This window comes from Malaclemys terrapin, chromosome 1, assembly GCF_027887155.1.
Source record: "Malaclemys terrapin pileata isolate rMalTer1 chromosome 1, rMalTer1.hap1, whole genome shotgun sequence".
NCBI classification, from domain to species: domain Eukaryota; kingdom Metazoa; phylum Chordata; order Testudines; family Emydidae; genus Malaclemys; species Malaclemys terrapin.
Genome location: NC_071505.1, coordinates 231824044 through 231846127, shown reverse-complemented (window position 1 = coordinate 231846127; position 22084 = coordinate 231824044). Strand labels below are relative to the sequence as shown.

Below are 22084 nucleotides of genomic sequence, written 5' to 3'. Positions count from 1 at the left end.
CTCAAGCCCTTTCATCTCCCCCCTCCCCCAGAGGGAAGAGCTGAGAAAGAAAACAAAGGAAATCAGCTGCTGCCATCAGCTAATTAAACAACACGTGCACAAATACCAAGAGGGATTTATAGCTAACTGGCTGGGTGTCCATAAAAGAGAGCTACCCCCCTCCTTTCATTTATCACAGATGCAGCATAGGGATGCCCTGCCCATACCACTATATTGGTGTAGGGAGGGTGGCATGGGAACTTCTACACCGGTTCTGTGGCAGCAGAGGAATCCCATCTCTCTTGCATTATAGTTATCCTCCAAGGGTCCACCAGCCCTGGATCAAGATTATGCTGGCAGCACAGCACAAAGTGGCTACATTATACCCTAGATCTGAATGTAAATGTTAAAGGAAAAAAAAAACACCCTTGTTCTTTATTTACTCCATCAGTCCAGACCAGACTATTGAACCACATATTCTATGGCAGAGATGGAGAAATTTGAACCCCACCAAGGGAGAATACTAATAACTCAAAACAAATAAAATCAGTGTTCTAAACTTCATTCTCTATTGCCTAGATCTTAGTTAGGGATGTGCACTGGTCATCACACTGAATGTTTAGTTTCCAGTTTTTTATTAGAGGCCAACTCCCATCTTCAGCTTTCCCCAAACTCTTCCCCTTTTCCCAGACCCTAAGCTCAGTTCTCACCTCTTAGCTCTGCTCAGCACAGAAGAGGAGGGCGGGCATTGAAGAGAAAGTTATGGGTCCCTGATTCTGCACTGGCCTGGTCCTAGCATGATTCAGAACAGTCATGGGACTCCTCTAACTTATGCCACTGTGGACAGTCTGCATAATGAAGCAGACCCCTGACTTGTCACCTCCCTTTCCAGCATGTCCAGAATGGGATTGGGGCGCACTTTTGAGTATCCCATCCCAAGGCTCAGAAGCTCTATTAATACAAATTTTGTTACCTAATGCTGATGGCCTGTCTGTTACGGATACAAATTTCCTACATTTTCATAGCTTCTGAGAATTGCTGGCAGCTCCAAAGAGCCTAGCCTCTTATAATTGTTTTCCTGTGCTACACTAAGCAACAATGGAGCAGTCATCTGAAGCTTCTTCAGGTACATTTCCTACTACACCCTCAAACTCCAGCTGCTCAGGTGGGTTATTGAACAAAAAGAGTACAGGAAGGTCACAGGGGAAAGAGAGCAGGCACCATATGACAGTGATATGAGAGGCACAGGACACATACAATTGAGATGACCCTGAAAGAACAATCAATTCTCTCAAACTAAACAAAACCCTCAGTCTGAGTACCTCTAACCTTTTATTTTACTCTCTCCATTCCCCTATTGAACCAGCATGTAGAATATTCATCATAGCTTTGAATATGAGCAACTGGGAGTCAAACACAGCACTGTCAGAGCAGAAGGCTACAAAAAAGTGCTGCACCTGCTGTAACACAGCTGAGCCAGAGATATTAGTGTGGTTCAGCTGCCAGCAGTCTCTCCTTCTGGGCCAGGAGGTTTAACATTCAAATTCCAAATATGAAGTTAGGCTCAAACTTAATGTCCATGTTTTTGTGTGGTACTAGGGAGAATGACACTGCAATGACAGGGGAACTGTCTTTCAGTTTTTAGGTCTATCTCTGATGTCATCCCTGGTGGAAGATCAAGATATAATGGCACTCATGAAAAAGAATTGAGGATAATTGTAGTGTCCTACCTAGTAAGTCCCTTGTGTTAAAGATAGTTAGAATATCTAGAGCAATACTGTGCTGTACATTAATTACACATGTACAAAGGGAAAAATTGTACTTTTAGTCTAGATTACTTTTACTTTAGAAAAAGAGAATAAATACAGAGGGAAGCAGGGGAAAGGAGAGGATGCACAGTGATTCTTATATAATGTTCTGCATTTGAAATGAAAAACAAAATGGCAGCTACCTCACTGCTGACCCTGAAAGAGGGAAGAATCGCTTCTGCATTTAATGTTGCAGTACCCAGAAAACAGATGACTACATCTTTCAGTTAAATTCCTCTATACACTCTACAAACACCAGAAGGGAATGTTTAATCTAAAGAAAAGTCTCTTTTACTGGAAAATTTAAAACTATTAAACATTTGTATTAGTTTTTTAAACATATCTAAATTTGGTTTCTACTTGCGTGCCCCTTTAAAAGTTTCATATTTTTAACGAAACGTACAGAGTAGCAACAACATTAATGACATTTGAGCTTTTCCTCCATGTAGCGAAGAGGTATGGCCGCCCTCAGAGATTGACAGTGAGGGGCAGCCAGCTGCCCCCAGCTGGGCAGAACCAGGAAGGCCACGTTCTCCACACCAGAAACAGAGGGGCAGGACAGGAACAGAAAGTATAAAAGGTGGGCCCTGTAGCTCAGTTGGGAGGCAGCTGACAAAGGAGATGGACACGTTTTCCCCACCGCAGATGCAGGAGCCTGCAGAAGACTTCTGCTGTCCAAAGGAGGGCCCCGAGCTACCCATACGTCCAGACACGCTGGACGCTGAGGAGTTGCTGGGACTGCCGCTTGCAGTGTACCCTGGGGAGACGGACGATGACCCTTGGAAGGTACACCCAAGGGGGAGTATAGGAAGTGCCCCAGGGGCAGCCGACCCAAGTCTGGCTGCAGCACTGCCAGAGATTAGGTCAGCGTGTTATGGTCAGGATCCCCGTTGACCCAGCGGAAGACCACTCTGCCGCTGTTAGGGCCCTAGGCTGGGAGTTGGGAAGGGCCCACGTCCCCCCTGCTACTCCTCCCCTGGGGTGGCAATACTCCACGCTCCTTAGGTCAGGAGACCTGGCTTGCTGGGGCGCTCACCCCTTGCCAGAGCCCCCTAGACTGTACTTAGTGCCATGCCATGCCCCAGGGCCTGGGCCTCGGCCTCTGAACTGTTCACTACTCTACCCTGTCTGAGGGTTTGAGTCCTAGAGACAGCTAATTTCCCCTTGTACAGACTGCCATTGCAGGTGCGTGACAGCGAAGAGGCGTGCCCCCCCTCGGAGATTGACAGTGAGGGGCGGCCACGCAACCCTACACGTCTACACTCCAATAATACCCATTTCAAAAATAAACTTCTCAGCATTTAGCTATCAGCAACAAAGCTTTCTCCCCAATTTTTGTAAGTGGAAGAGTTTAAATGTGGTTGCCACTTTTCCAAGGAGCATTTCATCTGTCCCAGTTTGTTTCATAAATTAATGATAGTATGGCTCCAGAGAGCCTGAAGAAATATTGTTTTGTTAACCATTCTTCCAATACCCACCAGTGACTAGAGAAACTATAAAAAAAAGTTCAGGGGATTATATCAATAGGAACTGCAAGATTTCAGTAAATGGCAAAACTGCTTTCAACATGGTTTACTACATTACGTTATAGCCACACTGTGCTCAAATAAAAACATCTAAACTCAAGCTAAAACAGTAGATCAGAGAATGTGACTTACATAAAATGCTAGCACCATAAAACTATGGTGACTTCAGTAGGGATTCCCAGTCCTGCCTAACACATTTCAGGATAGCATTAGAAACTGCATGTGTGAGAATGTATTTGAATGGGTGGCACTAGGTCACAATAGATGAACGAGTGGTGTTCTGAACTCCTTTCTGCTGATCGCAACCTGTCCGATGATCAGAGCCTCCAATAATCTTTCAGTTTACTAGGCTTTGAACTCCTTATTTGGTATATTAAACAGAACTAGCTGACTTATTCATGACAAATATCTGCTGCAAATGTAGCCCATTTTTCTGTTGATGAATTGTTCATAAATAAATTCAGATATACACATCTATTTGCTGGTTTCAGAGTAGCAGCCATGTTAGTCTGTATCCGCAAAAAGAACAAGAGTACTTGTGGCACCCTAGAGACTAACAAATTTATTAGAGCATAAGCTTTCGTGGACTGCAGCCCACTTCTTCGGATGCATATAGAGTAGAACATATATTGAGGAGATATATATACACACATACAGAGAGCATGAACAGGTGGGAGTTGTCTTACCAACTCTGAGAGGCCAATTAAGTAAGAGAAAAAAACTTTTGAAGTGATAATCAAGTTAGCCCAGTACAGACAGTTTGATAAGAAGTGTGAAAATACTTACAAGGGGAGATAGATTCAATGTTTGTAATGGCTCGCCATTCCCAGTCCTTATTCAATCCTGAGTTGATTGTATCTAGTTTGCATATCAATTCCAGCTCAGCAATCTATCATTGGAGTCTCTCACAGATCTTGGGAGACAGACCTGTCCTCGCTTACAGACAACCCCCCAACCTAAAGCAAATACTCACCAGCAACCACACATCACGGAACAAAAACACTGACCCAGGAACCTATCCTTGTAACAAAGCCCGATGCCAACTCTGTCCACATATCTATTCAAGTGACAGAATCATAGGACCTAATCACATCATCCATACCATCAGGGGCTCGTTCACCTGCACATCTACCAATGTGATATATGCCATCATGTGCCAGCAATGCCCCTCTGCCATGTACATTGGCCAAACCGGACAGTCTCTACACAAAAGAATTAATGGACACAAATCTGACATCAGGAATCATAATACTCAAAAACCAGTGGGAGAACACTTTAACCTGTCTGATCATTCAATGACAGACCTGCGGGTGGCTATCTTACAACAGAAAAACTTCAAAAACAGACTCCAACGAGAGACTGCTGAGCTGGAATTGATATGCAAACTAGATACAATCAACTCAGGATTGAATAAGGACTGGGAATGGCTGAGCCATTACAAACATTGAATCTATCTCCCCTTGTAAGTATTCTCACACTTCTTATCAAACTGTCTGTACTAGGCTATCTTGATTATCACTTCAAAAGTTTTTTTCTCTTACTTAATTGGCCTCTCAGAGTTGGCAAGACAACTCCCACCTGTTCATGCTCTCTGTACGTGTGTGTATATATATCTCCTCAATATATGTTCCACTCTATATGCATCCAAAGAAGTGGGCTGCGGTCCACGAAAGCTTATGCTCTAATAAATTTGTTAGTCTCTAAGGTGCCACAAGTACTCCTGTTCTTTTTACATCTATTTGCTATTTATAGTTATTTGACTATGCAAACAAATTTCAAATTATGAGTTGTTTATAAACTGCTCTTTTTGACTATTCACGGTGTGAGACTGTTCACCTAAGTCAGATCATGGCCTTATTTCTACACCACGATTGGAAGATTGAAACTTTTATAACAGAATAATGACTAGTGAATACCGAGCATTCTTGTGCATGCACAAATCACCTTGTTTGCATGTGAATGCGGGTATTCATACGAAGATCACCCATTCTCCAAACATTTGTGCCAAACCAAAACAAAAATTTCACATCAACATTCTGAAATAGTGACTTAAATGTGATTGAATCAACCAGCCATTCAGAAATTGAATGCACAAACAACGAATTAAACTATTCAAGCCTCACTTGCACTCAATGTTTTAATGATGATTTTCAGTATTTGAAATTTGGTCTTGTGTGCTAGATCACACAAACCGTTTTCAAACAAATCTCATTTGAAGCCTCTCAGATGAGCCATTTTGTAGTCAGGATATGGGGAAAAGTGAGATTTCTTCAAACTACGACTAACTTCTGTTTTTTCTATGGCTTGTCTAAATAACTTTAAACTTGGTTAAAAAATAATTGTCTGGTCACATGGAATACACATGTCAAGTTTTAAACTAACCCTCTCCTTATTAGAAATTATGGAAGAGAAAGGGGAAGAGGACAAAATCCAGGTTATAATGAAAAGTGAGACTTCACTCCAGAGCAGCTCTCCCCATTCCATAATTCTGTTCTCTGTTATTATAACTAAACTATTAACAGAAATATTACAGAGCTTTCACCCCCTTCTTGTGTGAGCCCTCTATTCAGGATGATGCTTGCCCCCATTATTCGAGTTCTTCTTGCAATTCTAACTGTCCAGATTATAGAAATCACTGGTTAAAAATAAAGAGGACTAAGTGCATTTTTGTCTTAATTCTTCTTACCTCCATTAGAACAAACAGTGCTGCAAAGAAAAGAAGTGTTGCCCATTCCACTCTGTTTAGTATCATCTCAAAATCATGGATGTCAGCTAACACTAGTAGCCAAATAGCTCCCAACATTGCAATCCACCCTGCATTAAAAAAGGAGAACAGGGAGTATTTGTTACATTTTCTAGATTTGTCTAAGATGCACATTTATTTTTCTAAGGACATAAAATATCTAGTAACACATTTTTCATTTAAACATTTTCTGACCTATTTTTTGTGCTGACTGTGTAGCAACGAAATTTCACAAATCTCTTTTACAAGAATATGTTCTAGATTTATGTAGAAATAGAAACCTTGTACAAATGGAGGAGGAGATCCACGTTTGATTAACAATCTTATGCTGTTGGGGCCAGCAGTTTCTGGGAGTGCTGAGGAATCAACAAGTATGTTCAGGCTTTAGCAAGAGGAAGCATCTTGTGCTGCTGAAAAATCCACTGAGTTTGCTTCACAAATAAAATTCCATCTGATTAGGATAGGCACTGAAAGGCGTTCTCTGTCCAGTCCTCCTCATACAGGATATTTTGGCTAAAGGATAAACTGAGGAAAGGAAGGCTATTCCAGGATAGGGGGTTCTCTCTTAAAAACAGTGATAAACTATGTATATATGGAGTATTCATGTACCGACATTTACATATATACTGTATATAGATGTTAATACAGTTAGACAGACAAAGTGGGTGAGGTAATCTCTTTTACTGGACCAACTTCTGTTTGTGAGAGAGACAAACTTTCAAGCTTTCTCACCAACAGTAGTCCAGTAAAAGAGATTATCTCACCCACCTTCTATGTTTAATATCTTGGGACTATCATGACTAAAATAACACAGCATACATTAATACACTTATACACTTCTTTTCATCCACAGATGTCTAAAAGCTCAAAGCTCAATATTCAACCAGGGAAAACAACCACAGAATTTCCTGACTCATACTCTAGGGTTATTGTCAACATTATTTAAAAATGTATTCTGGAACTGTCTGTGCATGAAATGGCAATTTTTGCCAAGGGACTATGCCAAATTTCAAGCTAAAAAACCAGATTTCAAAGAGAATTTTCACTAGGCATATGCCCATTTTTGCTCAGAAGGAAACTCGACTGGATAAGGGGCCAATATTTGGATTAAAAACTATTGATATACATCATTTTTGAATTGTTAATGATATGCACAAAGCTCCTCACCATTTCAAGTTATTTCTCTTTTTGTTGTGACTATTTCCTACATCTCTATCAAAGTGTTATAGTTGGAACATTATACCTCTAGGGGAAAAAATCCTTCCTGGTAGAAATCTTAAAGTCAAAACTAATAATCAAGTACTGAAGATGATTTAGAGATACTAAGATCCTGCCACAGGACAGATAGATACATAAAATGGCCTTCTAAGAGGCCACTTCTAGCTCATTGATATTGTGAAATAGCAAAATACAGCAGATTGATTCCATGCACTTAAGATCTGGGGCCATTCATCTGGTATATATGTGCTTCTGCTTCCCTTGTCCCCAAGGAACATAGAACATAAAAATGGCCATATGGGGTCTGACCAATGGTCCGTCTAGCCCAATATCCTGTCTTCCAACAGTGGCCAATGCCAGGTGTTTTAGAAGGAATGAACAGAACAGGTAATCATCAAGTAATCCATCCCCTGATGCCCATTCCCAGCATCTGGCAAACAAAGCCTAGTTTTTAAGAAAATCCAAAGGTTTAAAATTAAAACTCAATGACATTCCATCTAAATTTGATTAAAAAATAAAAGTAGAAACATACAGATCAAATATCCTCTCCGTTAATGAAGTTAGCAAATGTTGACTGATGCCCTTCAGTTCCTAAAGAAAGAGATCCACTGTAGTTCTATACAAAGATTCCCTTACACAGGAGATGCAATTTTTATTCTTCCAATACATATGTAGTTTTGGAACTTTAAATAACATATTGCATGCTTTCAAAGGAATTTTAGATTAATTGTGATCCTTGGAGCACAGCACAATTGTTGAAAATACTGCATGCATAAAATTAGAGAGAAAATTTCTTTTAGTTATGTAGCACTCATTAGAATGTCAAGAAAGGCCTTTATAAAGCCACATAATATTGGATCCTAATTAGAAATTTTCATTGCCTTTTAATGGATTTGTAAAATAGTCATGTATATATTATGTTATGTTCTACTATATAAACACTTTCCCCCTAGACTTTAACTGCTAGCGCAGTCAAGTGTCAGAGGGGTAGCCATGTTAGTCTGAATCTGTAAAAAGCAACAGAGGGTCCTGTGGCACCTTTAAGACTAACAGAAGTATTGGGAGCATAAGCTTTCGTGGGTAAGAACCTCACTTCTTCAGATGCAAGTAATGGAAATTTCCAGAGGCAGGTATAAATCAGTCTGGAGATAAAGAGGTTAGTTCAATCAGGGAGGGTGAGGTGCTCTGCTAGCAGTTGAGGTGTGAACACCAAGGGAGGAGAAACTGCTTCTGTAGTTGAATAGCCATTCACAGTCTTTGTTTAATCCTGATCTGATGGTGTCAAATTTGCAAATGAACTGGAGCTCAGCAGTTTCTCTTTGGTGAATAGGTTGGTTGCTGGTGAACAGCAACCACACACCGCACTATAACAACTCTAACTCAGGAACCAACCCATGCAACAAACCTCGATGCCAACTCTGCCCACATATCTACACCAGCAACACCATCACAGGACCTAACCAGATCAGCTACAACATCACCGGCTCATTCACCTGCATGTCCACCAATGTTATATATGCCATCATGTGCCAGCAATGCCCCTCTGCTATGTACATTGGCCAAACTGGACAGTCACTACGCCAGAGGATAAATGGACACAAGTCAGATATCAGGAATGGCAATATTCAAAAACCTGTAGGAGAACACTTCAACCTCCCTGGCCACACAATAGCAGATGTAAAGGTAGCCATCTTACAGCAAAAAAACGTCAGGACCAGACGCCAAAGAGAAACTGCTGAGCTCCAGTTCATTTGCAAATTTGACACCTGGAAATTTCCATTACTTGCATCTGAAGAAGTGAGGTTCTTACCCACGAAAGCTTATGCTCCCAATACTTCTGTTAGTCTTAAAGGTGCCACAGGACTCTCTGTTGCTAGCGCAGTGTTTCTCAAACTGGGGTCGCCGCTTGTGTAGGGAAAGCCCCTGATGGGCCGGGCCAGTTTGTTTACCTGCCCCATCCGATTGCGGCTCCCGGCCAATGGGGGCTGCTGGAAGAGGCGCGGGCCAAGGGACTTACTGGCGAACCGCAGCCAGTGGGAGCCGCGATCGGCCTGACCTGCGGACGGGTTAATTCTTGGTAAACAAATTGGCCCGGCCCACCAGGGGCTTTCCCTACACGAGCGGCGACCTCAGTTTGAGAAACACTGATCTTGGGCATTCCAAAGGCAAGAAGTTAAGCTCTTTAGAAATATTTATAAGCCACAGGAAGAAAAGTTGTTCAAGGTCAGGGATGCTTTAGCAGTATCCACAGAAGGGGTGAACTCCTAATCTCTGTCCATCGCATCCCTTGGCTATCGCCATTGACAACTCTATTATATCCTTCCTGCCTTCCAAACTAAAAACAAAGTGTAAGCTATTAATGCAAATTAAATGATTAATTAACTCCGACTTGCTTGGTGTGATCTTCACCATAGCTAAAGATCTTTCAGTGTAAATAAAGACTATGATGTTAATGGTTCACATGAATTAACTGATTTCTCTCTCAACTATCTAGTCTCAGCCACTACTGCACCACAGCAAAACCAAACAGAGAGACGATGTTCTGTCCTCACATAGATAAAGACAATACGAGTTTTGGATTCAAGTATAAAGGTAAAATTAGGTCCCAAAGCCCTGATTCTCCACCACCTTTGCCCCTATCGTACCCTCAACATTTATACCTATACAAACCAAGTGCTAAATGGCAGCATTTTAGACCCATATTGCACAAGTGTAACATTTAGCAAACCTGGAACATTTAAGAACTAACAGTTCTTAATATTTCTGGAGCAATCTGTGTAAATATCTTGGCATTTTTTTGTTTCTTCCTGCCTGTCATGAAGACAAATCACCTTAAATGTGCTATACAGAGGGAATAATTATTTGCTAATGTTTATGTAAAGTAACTGAATTGCATAGAGAAGCATATTGTAACTCATTTGTTAACATGGTGCCAATGTTTTATTAGGATGTTTTTCTACAAGTTACTGCCAGTCTTTATAAACTGTATTAGGTTTACACACACGTTTACTACAAGACAGCCTCCAGTGTGGCTTTCTTCATTCCTCTCTAGCAGATCCCAGAGTAGTGATGGGTAGCAGCTCCTAGCCCTCAAGCTCTCACATGTGCAGCTGTACAGGGAGCAATCATATCACCTCTCTCTTTTTTAAACATATGTAGTACAGGAGACACTAGGAAAGAAATTATTATGCTATCATGCCCCCGCACTATAATTACACACAACTTTCCATCTCTTTCTTTGAAGGCGCAATCTATGTCATCACATACTGTGTCCCAGGCAAAACAGAAGTGAGGAACAGGGAAACACTTCAAGGAGTTTAATCAAGACTTTGGCCATACTCTTAAATCATCTGCCTTAAGAGGCCTCCACGTATCACTAGACTTAGCCCTAGTCCATGGAAACCAGACTGAAATGGTGCCTTCTTCCAAATCCAGCTAACCAGGGGACCACGCCCACTGATACAGACCTAATCACTCCGTGGGTTTACTGTGTTCTGACTGGACTAGAGTAACTTCCTTTCTCCAGGACTGTCTGTGTCTATCAAAGTTAACTAGAAACTCCACTTTGTGCAATGCGTGGCAGACAGCTTCTGGGGATGGACTAGCTATGGAGAACATATCACGTCAGAGCTTTGTGCACTCAGTTGGCTTCCCGCTCATCCTTGCTCCAGTTTAGGGTCCATTCCCTAATCTTGAACTATTTTAAGGAACTAGGGTACTGTGGAGACTGGCTACTCTATTCAAGACTCTCAGAGCCCATTGTACCCTGCAGGGACACAGAAACTATCTGCGTCCATGGGGAAACTATCAAGACTTGCATCTCATGAAGCGGGCATTCACCCACAAAAGCTTATGCTCCAATACTCCTGTTAGTCTTAAAGGTGCCACAGGACCCTCTGTTGCTTTAAGCCTAAACTTGTTGATTGAGAGTTTATATCCATTTGTTTTTGTGTCTACATTGGTGTTTAACTTACATAACTCCTCTGCCTTCCTGGTATTTATCCCTCTGGTGTATTTATAGAGTGCAAGCATCTCTCTCCTCAGCCTTCTCTTGGTTAGGTTAAACCAGTGTTTTTCAAACTGGGGTCACCGCTTGTGTAGGGAAGCCTCATCTGGAATACTGTGTGTAGTTCTATTCTCCCATGTTCAAGAAAGATGAATTCAAACTGAAACAGGTGGAGAGAAGGGCTATGAGGATGAACGGAGGAATGGAAAATCTACCTTATGAGAGGAGACTCAAAGAACTTGGCTTTGTTTAACCCAGTGTTTCTCAAACTGGGGTCGCCGCTTATGTAGGGAAAGCCCCTGGCGGGCCGGGCCGGTTTGTTTACCTGCCCCATCCGCTGGTCCAGCCAATCGCGGCTCCCACTGGCTGCGGTTCACCGCTGCAGGCCAGTGGGAGCTGCTGGAAGCAGTGGCCAGTAAGTCCCTTGGCCCGCACCATTTCCAGCAGCTCCCATTGGCCTGGAGCAGCGAACCACGGCCAGTGGGAGCCGCGATCGGCTGGACCTGCGGACGGAGCAGGTAAACAAACTGGCCCGGCCTGCCAGGGGCTTTCCCTACACAAGCGGCGACCCCAGTTTGAGAAACACTGGGTTAAACAAAGCCAAGTTCTTTGAGTCTCCTCTCATAAGGTAGATTTTCCATTCCTCCGTTCATCCTCATAGCCCTTCTCTCCACCTGTTTCAGTTTGAATTCATCTTTCTTGAACATGGGAGAATAGAACTACACACAGTATTCCAGATGAGGTCTCAAAAATGCCTTGTATAATGTCTCTACAGGGAATACCTCACCTGCTGCATCCTAGGACTGTATTAGCATTTTTCACAGCTGCATCACATTGACCACTCATAGTCATCCTGTGATCAAACAATACACCCAAGTCTTTCTCCTCCTCAGTCACTTCCAACTGATAAGTCCCCAGCTTACAGCAAAAATTCTTGTGGTTAGTCCCTAAATGCATGACCTTGCACTTTGCACTATTAAATTTCATCCCATTTCTATTACATCCTACATGGTTTGTGTTTTAGAAATATAATAGATCAGAGAGAGAGAGAGAGAGAGAAATAAATCAGTCAGTGTGTTTCTTGTTTGATGGACTGATCTTAAACTCCTGTTCTGTACAGTTATGGTTTCTACGGGATACAGTTACAGTTTCTATTGATTGTAGAGAAATAGGACTATCATGAAACTTTAATGTATCATGCACTCTGAAAATTCTGTGATGCCTCCTACACAGGAAGGATGTGCACATATTCTGCACTGCCCCAGGAAAAAACAGAAATAGTTTTGTGCTTTGGTTTAGTTGACATTAAACTCTACTGAGAAAGAAAATCTTCAGCACAGAAAAATCTCTCATTGCAAACAGAATATTATTGCAGCCCAAAAGAAAGCTGACTTTCTATTTTGAAAATAATCAAGCACTTGAATTAGTGTCTAGAATATGAGGAAGGAGAGGGGAAAGATAACCATGGCAGCTGCAGACTTTGCAAATGACTAATTAAGAAAAAACTGTTGCTTTTAATAACTGGGATATTATTTGGCTTACATCCAAATTGAAAAGCTTGATAAAATGAGCATCCTTCTAAGAATCTGAAATCCTTAGAAACCATATATGCATCTTAATTGTTGTAATCTGAAATAGTTTTCTTTGCATGAAAATCTTAAGGGCACATCCAGAGTTTCCATTTGTGCAAGTCATCAGACACATTTGCAGTGAAGACAACTTTTTTTTATATGATATAGGTACACACACAGAGAATACAAAGTGATATTAGCATGAGTTTGGTGTGACTGCACTGGCAAAGTCACTAGTAAATTAAGTAGATCATCCCAAACAAGTGGTGATAAAAACAATACTACACAATAATACCATTTATTCTGAACATGTTACAGAACAAGTTTTAGCTACGTTTTACTGAGCTTCAAAAAAATGTTAGTACTATGAGTTGCAGCCCTGTTCTTGCCTTCAAAGGGACTACTCACATGCTTAAAATTAAACATGTGCCTAAATACTTTACCAGATTGAGGCCTCATTTAATATTAGCCTAGCAGTATAGAGCCCAGAGGGAGACATGAAAATCTGTATAAATAACCAAAAGTATTTTTCTCTACCTAAAAATGTTATGATTTGAAAGCCTAATATCAATGTGCAAAACAGATGCTGGGTTCCATTAGCAAGCTTGGAAGTTTCCCTATCCAGTTGTATAGAGATTCCATTGCTAGCCCTGTGCAGCGACAAGATATTGAAATTTAAACCCATCACTGGTGAAGTTTGCCCCATTCTAGAACTTGGGCCAGAGTAATTTTGAATGGAAATTCCCCCATGTGAGAGAAACAAAGAAACAAATTTCTCTGACAGGTTGCCTTTTTCTTTTTAGGTGGTTGTTTGTTGAAGCCTCAAGGTGTGGAATTTTAGAAGTAGTCCCAGAGTAGATGAATTCTTTGCCATTGCAGGCCCATGTAGTAAATTCACATGGTTCTCCAATTAGTTATGTTGGTATCACCACCACATGCAGCGGGAATATGTATGTACACAGCCATTTGTGCATATAACGGATATGTGTGTATTATACAGGTAAAATAGTACCTCTATATTAAGGCTGGAGTCTATTTTACAGTTAAAGAAGATATTCAGCCTCTTTGTTTTGCAAGATGAATACAGTGCAGCTTTCCCAAATTTACAGCACATTATTTGCGAGTAAAGACTGAATTTTCTGGAATTTGTAAATAAATCTGTTACTTGGTTTATGAATTGAAATTAATTAAAAATTAGCCCTTTAAGAAAACTTTTTTCCCGTCTCTCACTTTTCGTCAGTTCCTTTCTGCTGATAAATGGATGGCCTGTTATAATTCGCATTTTCCATATAGTTAAAACTCCCCACCAGCTAGTGATGAGTGTGCATTTAACAAAATCAGTTTGCAATTAAACACCATTATTAATGATTTTTCTCCTATCTTTTCCAGTGTATTCAAAAATTTTCTTCAGTCAAAATGACCACTATTACTCATAACTTTGTGTGTATGTGTGATTTGTGCATGTGTGTGTTTTTGGGACTCACCAGGTACGTTCAGGGCTAGCAACTAACATGTCTTCAGTGCTTTCCTTCAAGTCATGGTACACCTTGCATGCTATTAAGTATATTAAGAAGGTTTGGGGCACCACAGCACTCCAGCAACCCCATCAAGAGGGGAAAACTATACATCTTATATGTGCTGTATCAAAAACCCAGGATGTTCCCCAAATGAAAATTTGTTTGCAAGGGATGAAACTTTGCTAGGGATGTCATATCTAAAAATTAGGTAATGCCAAGTTATGGAACATCTCTTAACCACTCACTAATGCCCAAACACATCTCCACGGATGGTGATAGACTCCACATCTTCACAAGGAACTTCCATCGGCCTCCAACACAAGAAAAAACACACAACACATTAATCTCCCTCACAGTAGAATACAAAACTTTAATTACAGCCTCATATTTCCTCTACAAAAATATGCAACCTGAGTACACATGCACTCCACACATGCAACCTGAGTACACATCAACACTGAGTATATGTTAATGTGTGTGTGTGTGTGTGTGTGTGTGTGTGTGTGAGAGAGAGAGAGAGAGAGAGAGAGAGAGAGATCGATCAGACAAATACACACAAAATGTGGAACTATTTGGATCCATTAATGAAATCAAAGACATAGAATCACTGAAATGTAGAACTGGAAGGGAACCTCGATACATCATCTAGTCCAGTCCCCTGCACTCATGGCAGGACTAAGTATATCTAGACCATCCCTGACAGGTGTTTGTCTAACCTGCTCTTAAAAACCTCCAAGGACAGAGATTCCACAACCTACCTAGGTAGTTTGGTCCAATGCTTAACTACGCTGACAGGTAGGAAGTTTTTCTTAATGTCTAACCTAAATCTCCCTTGCTGAAATTTAAACCCATTACATTTTATCGTGTCTTCAGTGGATAAGGAGAACAATTTATCATCCTTCTCTTTATAACAACCTTTTATATACTTGAAGACTATTATCATGTCCCCACTCAGTCTTCTCATCTCCAGACTAAACAAACCCAGTTTTTCCTTGTAGGTTTTCTAGATCTTAAATCATTTTTGTTACTCTTCTCTGGACTTTTTCCAATTTGTCCACATCTTCCCCACAGTGTGATGCACAGAACTGAACACGGTACTCCAGCTGAGACCTTATTAGTGCTAAGTAGCATGGAAGAATTACTTCTCCTGTCTTGCTTACAATACTCCTGCTAATACATCCCAGAATGATGTTTGCTTTTTTTGCAACAGTGTTACACTGTTGACTTATTTAGTTTGTGATCCACTATAACCCTAGATCCTTTTCTACATTACTCCTTCCTAGGCAGTCATTTCCATTTTGTATTTGTGTAATTGATTATTCCTTCTTAAGTGGAGTACTTTGCATTTGTCCTTGTTGAATTAAATCCTATTTATTTCAGACCATTACTCCAGTTTGTCAAGATCATTTGGAATTCTAATCCTGTCCTCCAAAGCACTTACAACCCCTCCCAGCTTGGTATCATCCACAACTTTATAAATGTACTTTCTATGCTATTTCAAAATCATTTATGTTGACTAAAATGCTGAAAAATTCCACTCAGAAAGAACCCCTTCTCCTGGACTCTCTTTTTCTAACAGTTCTGAATGTAAAATAAAATTGTACTGCACTGAAGTATTTTAAAGCATCTTAATTTTAGTACTGTTACTTTACCATATGTACCTGAATACTCAAATTGTATGAACATGTGTTAAGTTTTTAGAAATAATAAATGTTGGCACCAGCTAAGTATTTTTAATCTTTAATAGACTTTCTAATGTTGCCTGAACACAATCTTGTACCGTCTTTATTAGATCTCTTCTGTTAAGTAAGTGATATTTGTTGGCCTCTTAAAACAGGTCTCACTATATATAAATGATTTCTAGGCTGTTATGCCACTTGCAGTAGCACATTTTAAGACTGCCTCAGGGATGAAACTGTGATGGTGATTGTGTAGGGCAGTTTGCAATGTGACAATGGTAGCTTCATCCAGCATGAGTGAATGGAAAGAATGGGAGAGAGCTGAAAAGAAACCACAACCCATGGTGGAGGGAAGAGATCAAATGAAAAAGCAAAGACCATAGCATAGAATGAGGAGAAAAGGAGACACAACAAGACCAGCTGCTTTTCAGCCACAGATCAGCACATCCACAGTATGAGTGACACCAGATTAAAATTCCAAGGTCAACTGGGCTTTATTCAGGTAACCTTTTGTTAAAATAATAGCAATTGGTCACTGTGGGGTCAGAGTGGAGAAATCACATCCACCATTGCATTACAAAGTCCACACTCACTAATCTTGTGATAGTCCTGTTTAACCCAAGTGATAGAAGGTGTAATGATATTTAAGGTAGAATTCTGTGACAAACACAATTAAACATTGACATCTGAGATGGCCAAATGCCTCAGGTCACTACCAGTGCCCTAGCTACAGGAGATTTGTATGGACAGATGTAACAGCTACATGACTTCCTATGTTACACAAGTATATATGCCTGCATCGTTTTACACAGCCTTCCCTCAGTAAAAGCTGCCAGATTTTTAAAAAGACAAATATTAAAATATATATCCTACATCATCCTTATGAGTCAAAAAATAAAATGAAGGGGGTTTGAATATTTAGATTGAAAGGGTACATTTCACAAAACAAAAGTTGTACTGAAAACATAGGCATTTGTACACGCAATTATAAGTCACTCTTTGTGCAACTGTCTGGACAATGTCTGTTTTGCAAGGATGAAAGCACATTTTGAAGGCATAATTTGGGCACCTATTTTGGGAAATTTGCCTCAAAAGAGATGAATATTAGGAGTGCCCTTGAAAGCAGACACCTTTCTCTCACACATTCCAAATAGAAGTGTTGCAAAGTTAACTTGTCAAGAACGCATGGATTGGACCGGACATTCTGTGTTCAAACCAATGTTGATTGCAAGAATCTGGCTCCATTCCAAAATGCTAACTCTCATTATTGCGAAAAGATAGTTCACTTTATCTAATTATTTGTGCTATGCAGAATGGTGTCTTTTTTATATATATAACAGTCAGATAAGGATAAGCCAAATACTTTAAAAACCATTATGTTCACCCTCTTTTTAACACCTACACACTTAAATCAAAACAGAAAGCTAGTATTTATTCCACATGGCAGTCAAATCTCTACATGATGTACATCAGAGAGCAGCAAAATAAAATGTGCAAGTCACTCATGTGCCTTTTTGTTCTTGAATCCAAGACACGGCTTCCAGCCAGCTTAACTCAGCACTGCTACATGCCATAAGAGATGAAATAATAGAAGGCAGTTCATGGGTGGAAATCCTTAAAAGTCAGAATGCCTCAACGTGCCACTCTGCTGTCCATCATTTTCACGCCAGGAGTTAAGGAGACAGCCTCACTTGTAGAAACTGGCAGCTTAATTTTGGCAGGAGAACCACTTGTGAAAAATTAGCAAGAGGAATTACTACATACAAAAGAGATTGGGATGGTGTGATGGGGTACACAAACCCCACCCAGGACCACAGGGGGTTAAGGAGCTGCTCTGGGCTCAACCAGTTCCATCCCATCACACCTGCAAGGCTTGCACAAAGCTGGAGGAGGAATTTAAAAGGGGAGCAAAACAGCTCACCTGCAGGCAGACCAGGGAAGAGAACAGACATTCAACCATCAGCTCCTGAGGAAAGGGCTGACTGAAGGCAGGAGCTTCCCAGCCAATTCAGCTGGTATTCACTGGAAGTCAGGAAAAAGGGAAAAAGGATATCCAGTGTCTGGCAAGAGAGGTTTCAGGCAATGAGAGCTGGAACTGCATTAATCAACTCCTGTGGAGACCTGCTTAGCAGACTGTGGTCAGAAAGGAACTGGTTAGAATGTTCTAGGAACAGTGAGGGGCCTTTGGTTGAGGCATGGTAGAGTTCAGAACTAACCAAAAGATATTATATAGAGTTAAACAATGGAATGGCTAGAGACGTTCCTTCATGACTATTGATGGAGACATAATTGAGATAATCCTGTGCACATTATCATAAACAAATGGAGGAGTCTATAGTTTTCAATTGTCCTAATTTCATCAGTACACTGTGTATGCAATAGACTAAGGATCAGATCCAAAGCCCAGTGAAGTCAACATAAAGACTTGCACAGATTTCAGTGGGCCTTGGATAAGAGCCTAAATCCAGACAGGCAGAGCCTAGTAAAATTAAAGTTCTTCTAATTCACCACCACCACCCTCATAAATAGTATCAGCTATGCAATTTATAGTGAAGGTCTCCCTCAGACAAATGTATTAGGGCCAAAAAATCAGAAGCATTAACATGTATGAAGTATTTTTCATGCAATTAGTTTGTTCAACCTTTTATTTAAAGCTTTGTGAAAGAAGGTTGGTCCCTGGAGTTTCTGTCCTACCCTCTAATTTACTAAACCATATGGGAATGCTTTAGAAGTAAAATGATGGAAGAAGAAATATTAGCTGTTAAGAACTTAAATGCGGGTGAGATTCAAATATCACTGTGAATAGTTACTTTGCAGTCAATACCTATAAGCTCATTTGTATGGGAAATTATTAATATTTCACCCCTAGATACTTCGGAAGAAAACGCTAAATTCTGCAAATGATTAAAGAGAATAAATCACTTTTTACACAAAAGGCACATTGAAATAGGCTATGAATACTGAATGAACCTTGAGAATTTTTATTTTGGCACAAAGCCTTAGCCTCCCTTAAAATGTGTGATACACAATCTTTTTTTGTTTAATATTCTAGATGCCTTCCCAGTACAGTTGATATTCTTGATTCCTAAGCTAACATGTGCTACCCTAAATCAGTTATTTAAAATGTGCTTCCAAACATTTTGGAAGAAGGAAACCCAAGACAGCAGCAAACTTTTAAATTAGTGACCTTTCACCTTAAGTATCCCTAAAACTCATCTGATATAACATTTAATTTCTAAACTGAAATGTCAAAACATTCCCTCCACTCCCCCCCCCTGCATTCTTTTTTTACCTAGCATCAATCTAGTTTTACACATTACTATTTACATTAATTTAGTTCACATGAAAGATGATAGGGCTGTACAACCCTTAACAACCATGCAGTATGGCAGTATCAGAAGATTTACCCTATTTACTACTAGTGCTGGGTGGTGGCTATAGCCTCCCAGAATTCTAGAACAGCAAGCTGAGGCGTAAAACTGAGAAAGACAAAGATTTTTAGAGTTGACACTCCTTTCAAGATGAATGGAGGCTGTTTGCACTTCTCTCTGGCATAAATCCTCCTTTTTGCTCCCTGGCAGCTCTGGAGGTCCCTACACAGCCCTGCCTCAGGTGGGGTGGCCGGTGGGGAAAATCCCTTCACACCCACCCCAAAGGAACTCCCTAATACACAGGTCAGTTGCTCAGGCTGTGTCCTAGTAACAAGATTGGGGCAATAACCCATAGACACCTCATTTTTTTCAGGCTGTCTACACTCTCAGAAAGACACTCCCCAGTTTACATTCATTTCACATTTGGAATATTCTCTTTACATAAGGATGTGACTTTTTCACAAAGTTTAAATTGTGTAGAACTTAACCGGTTATGAAAAGTTTCCTATTTGTCACTCATAGGTAGGTTTGCCTAGTCCTGGACCTGTAGATTTAAGTCATCTGAATTAGGTGCAGCACTGTCAGCATCTGTGCAAGCTTCTGTACACATCATTCCCTGCTTATTTTCCTCAACTGTACTGAGGAAGAACCACTTCTGCTATGAACTAGTGAACTCTGAGATCCACTTTTTGAAACATGTTAAACAAGAACCCATAAGTAGGGGATGGAAGATGCTTAGGTTTCATAGGGTGCAGTGATTGGAGAATCAGGCTCAGTGTTTCTAAGCAGAACAAACATTGGTGCAGTGCATATTACATTCAAATTTTTAGTTTTGAATGTAACTTCTATACAACTGTACAATGTAACAACTATAACTTCTAATCAAGTTTATGTGAGACTCCAGAGCAACATAGAGCTTTCTTCATCACTAGGCAATTTTCCAAGCAAGCGCTATACTTGGCTACTCAACCACTAGTCTGTTATAATCACTAGTTCAATCATAGAAACTACTGTAAAAGCTGGCAATCTGCATGTCTGTTTAAACAACAGCAGGCTGAAAATCAAGAGAAATTACATGGGCAAAACTCACCGAGCTGAATTGGAGGTGTCACTCATTTTTGTATAAAGACAAAACTTCCACTCTAATTTGCATAATACACTCTATGGACGTCATTTGGTTTTATTCTGCTGGTGCCCTTTCGAATTATAGTCTTTAATTTCTCTTGTCAATTTCTTCAAAACTTCCTGAGCATTATGTAAACGAGTCAGTAAATATAACAAGTGGTTTCCAAAGAAAGGACAACACAACAAGGGCCTTTTGTAATCACAATAGTTCAACACATTTCTAAATGTAATGCATTGGCAATAAAATAAAGAGGAGGCCTGTAAAATCTAGTTTACTGAATAAAGCAAAAGTCAGATTAAATGAAATGAAAACAATGAATGCACTCTTTTTACAGTGCTCGGGTCACAGGATTTAAATGTTATAACAACAGAAGATCCCATTGATCATGAGAGGAACACTCAAAGGGCCAATGTTAGGGTGCAGCCGAGCAGCACTCAACACAGGTTTCAAGGACAAAATTTTACAGAATTACTGGAAGTTAAGAACAACGCTATGTATGGCACAGCCAAAGGTTTGAACTGCAGTGAATCTAAAATACAAATGAGAATTAATTCTCAAGGAGGAACCCAAGTGTGAGCACAGAGGAGTTCACCAATTCAATCTTATAATTTTTAGACACAGTTAAGAGGTAACTTGATCACTATCTATAAGTGTGTATGGGGGGAACCGAAATTTGATAATAGAAGGCCCTTCAATCTAGCAAAGTATAACAAGGTTCAATGGCTGGAAGTTGTAACCGGATAAATTCAGACAAGAAATAACGTGCACATTTTTCACAGTGAGGGTAATTAACCACTGGAACAACTTGTCACAACCCCTGAGTAGGCTACTCCTGCTGAGACCCTCTTGCAGTCCCCGAAGTGCACCTGTATTATGTGGCAGGCCTGTGCCTCCACTTTGCCTTGGGGTGGGATCTCATAATCCAACCATATCCAGCTGGGTCTCTGGTTTATACTCGCAGTTGTCAGCAGTGTTATTTAGCTAGCACAATGGGCCTGGCACCTGCAGGAGCTATCCTCCCGGAGCCTGTGACAGCATGTGTTTGCAGTGATACGGAAACAGCTACTTCAAAACAAAGCATGATTTATTCTGCCCATAAGGTACACAGCACTTAGAGAAGTGGATTTAAAATAACAAAGAGCCCAACACACATATTCCTTTACGTACGCTTAACCCCTTTATCCATAGCCAAGGCAAGTCTGGTTTGTTCCCTGTCTACAAGTTGAAAGAAACAGCCTAGACTGCTTGCAGCCTGCTCCCTCTCCAAAAAGAAACACTAGAAATGGAAAAGGTACAGGGAAGGGCAACAAAAATTATTAGGGGAATGGCATAGCTTCCATATGAGGAGAGATTAAAAAGACAGACTGTTCAGCTTGGAAAAGAAATGACTAGGGGGGATCTGATAGACGTCTATAAAATCATGAATGGTTTGGAGAAAGGATAAATAACACTCCCTTATTCACTTTCACATAGCACATGAACCAGGGGTCACCCAATGAAATTAATAGGCAGCAGGTTTAAAACAAACAAAAGGAAGTAC

General features: G+C 40.5%; 1 protein-coding gene across 1 annotated transcript in view; it reads right to left on the bottom strand.

Moving 5' to 3' along the window:
• OCA2 (OCA2 melanosomal transmembrane protein) overlaps window positions 1-22084 on the bottom strand; it is a 344911-nt gene that overhangs the window by 93798 nt on the left and 229029 nt on the right. Inside the window, exon 19 of the mRNA XM_054016529.1 lies at window positions 6000-6127. Within this exon, the coding sequence (XP_053872504.1) occupies window positions 6000-6127 (128 nt within the window). The remainder of the gene's footprint in view (window positions 1-5999; window positions 6128-22084) is intronic.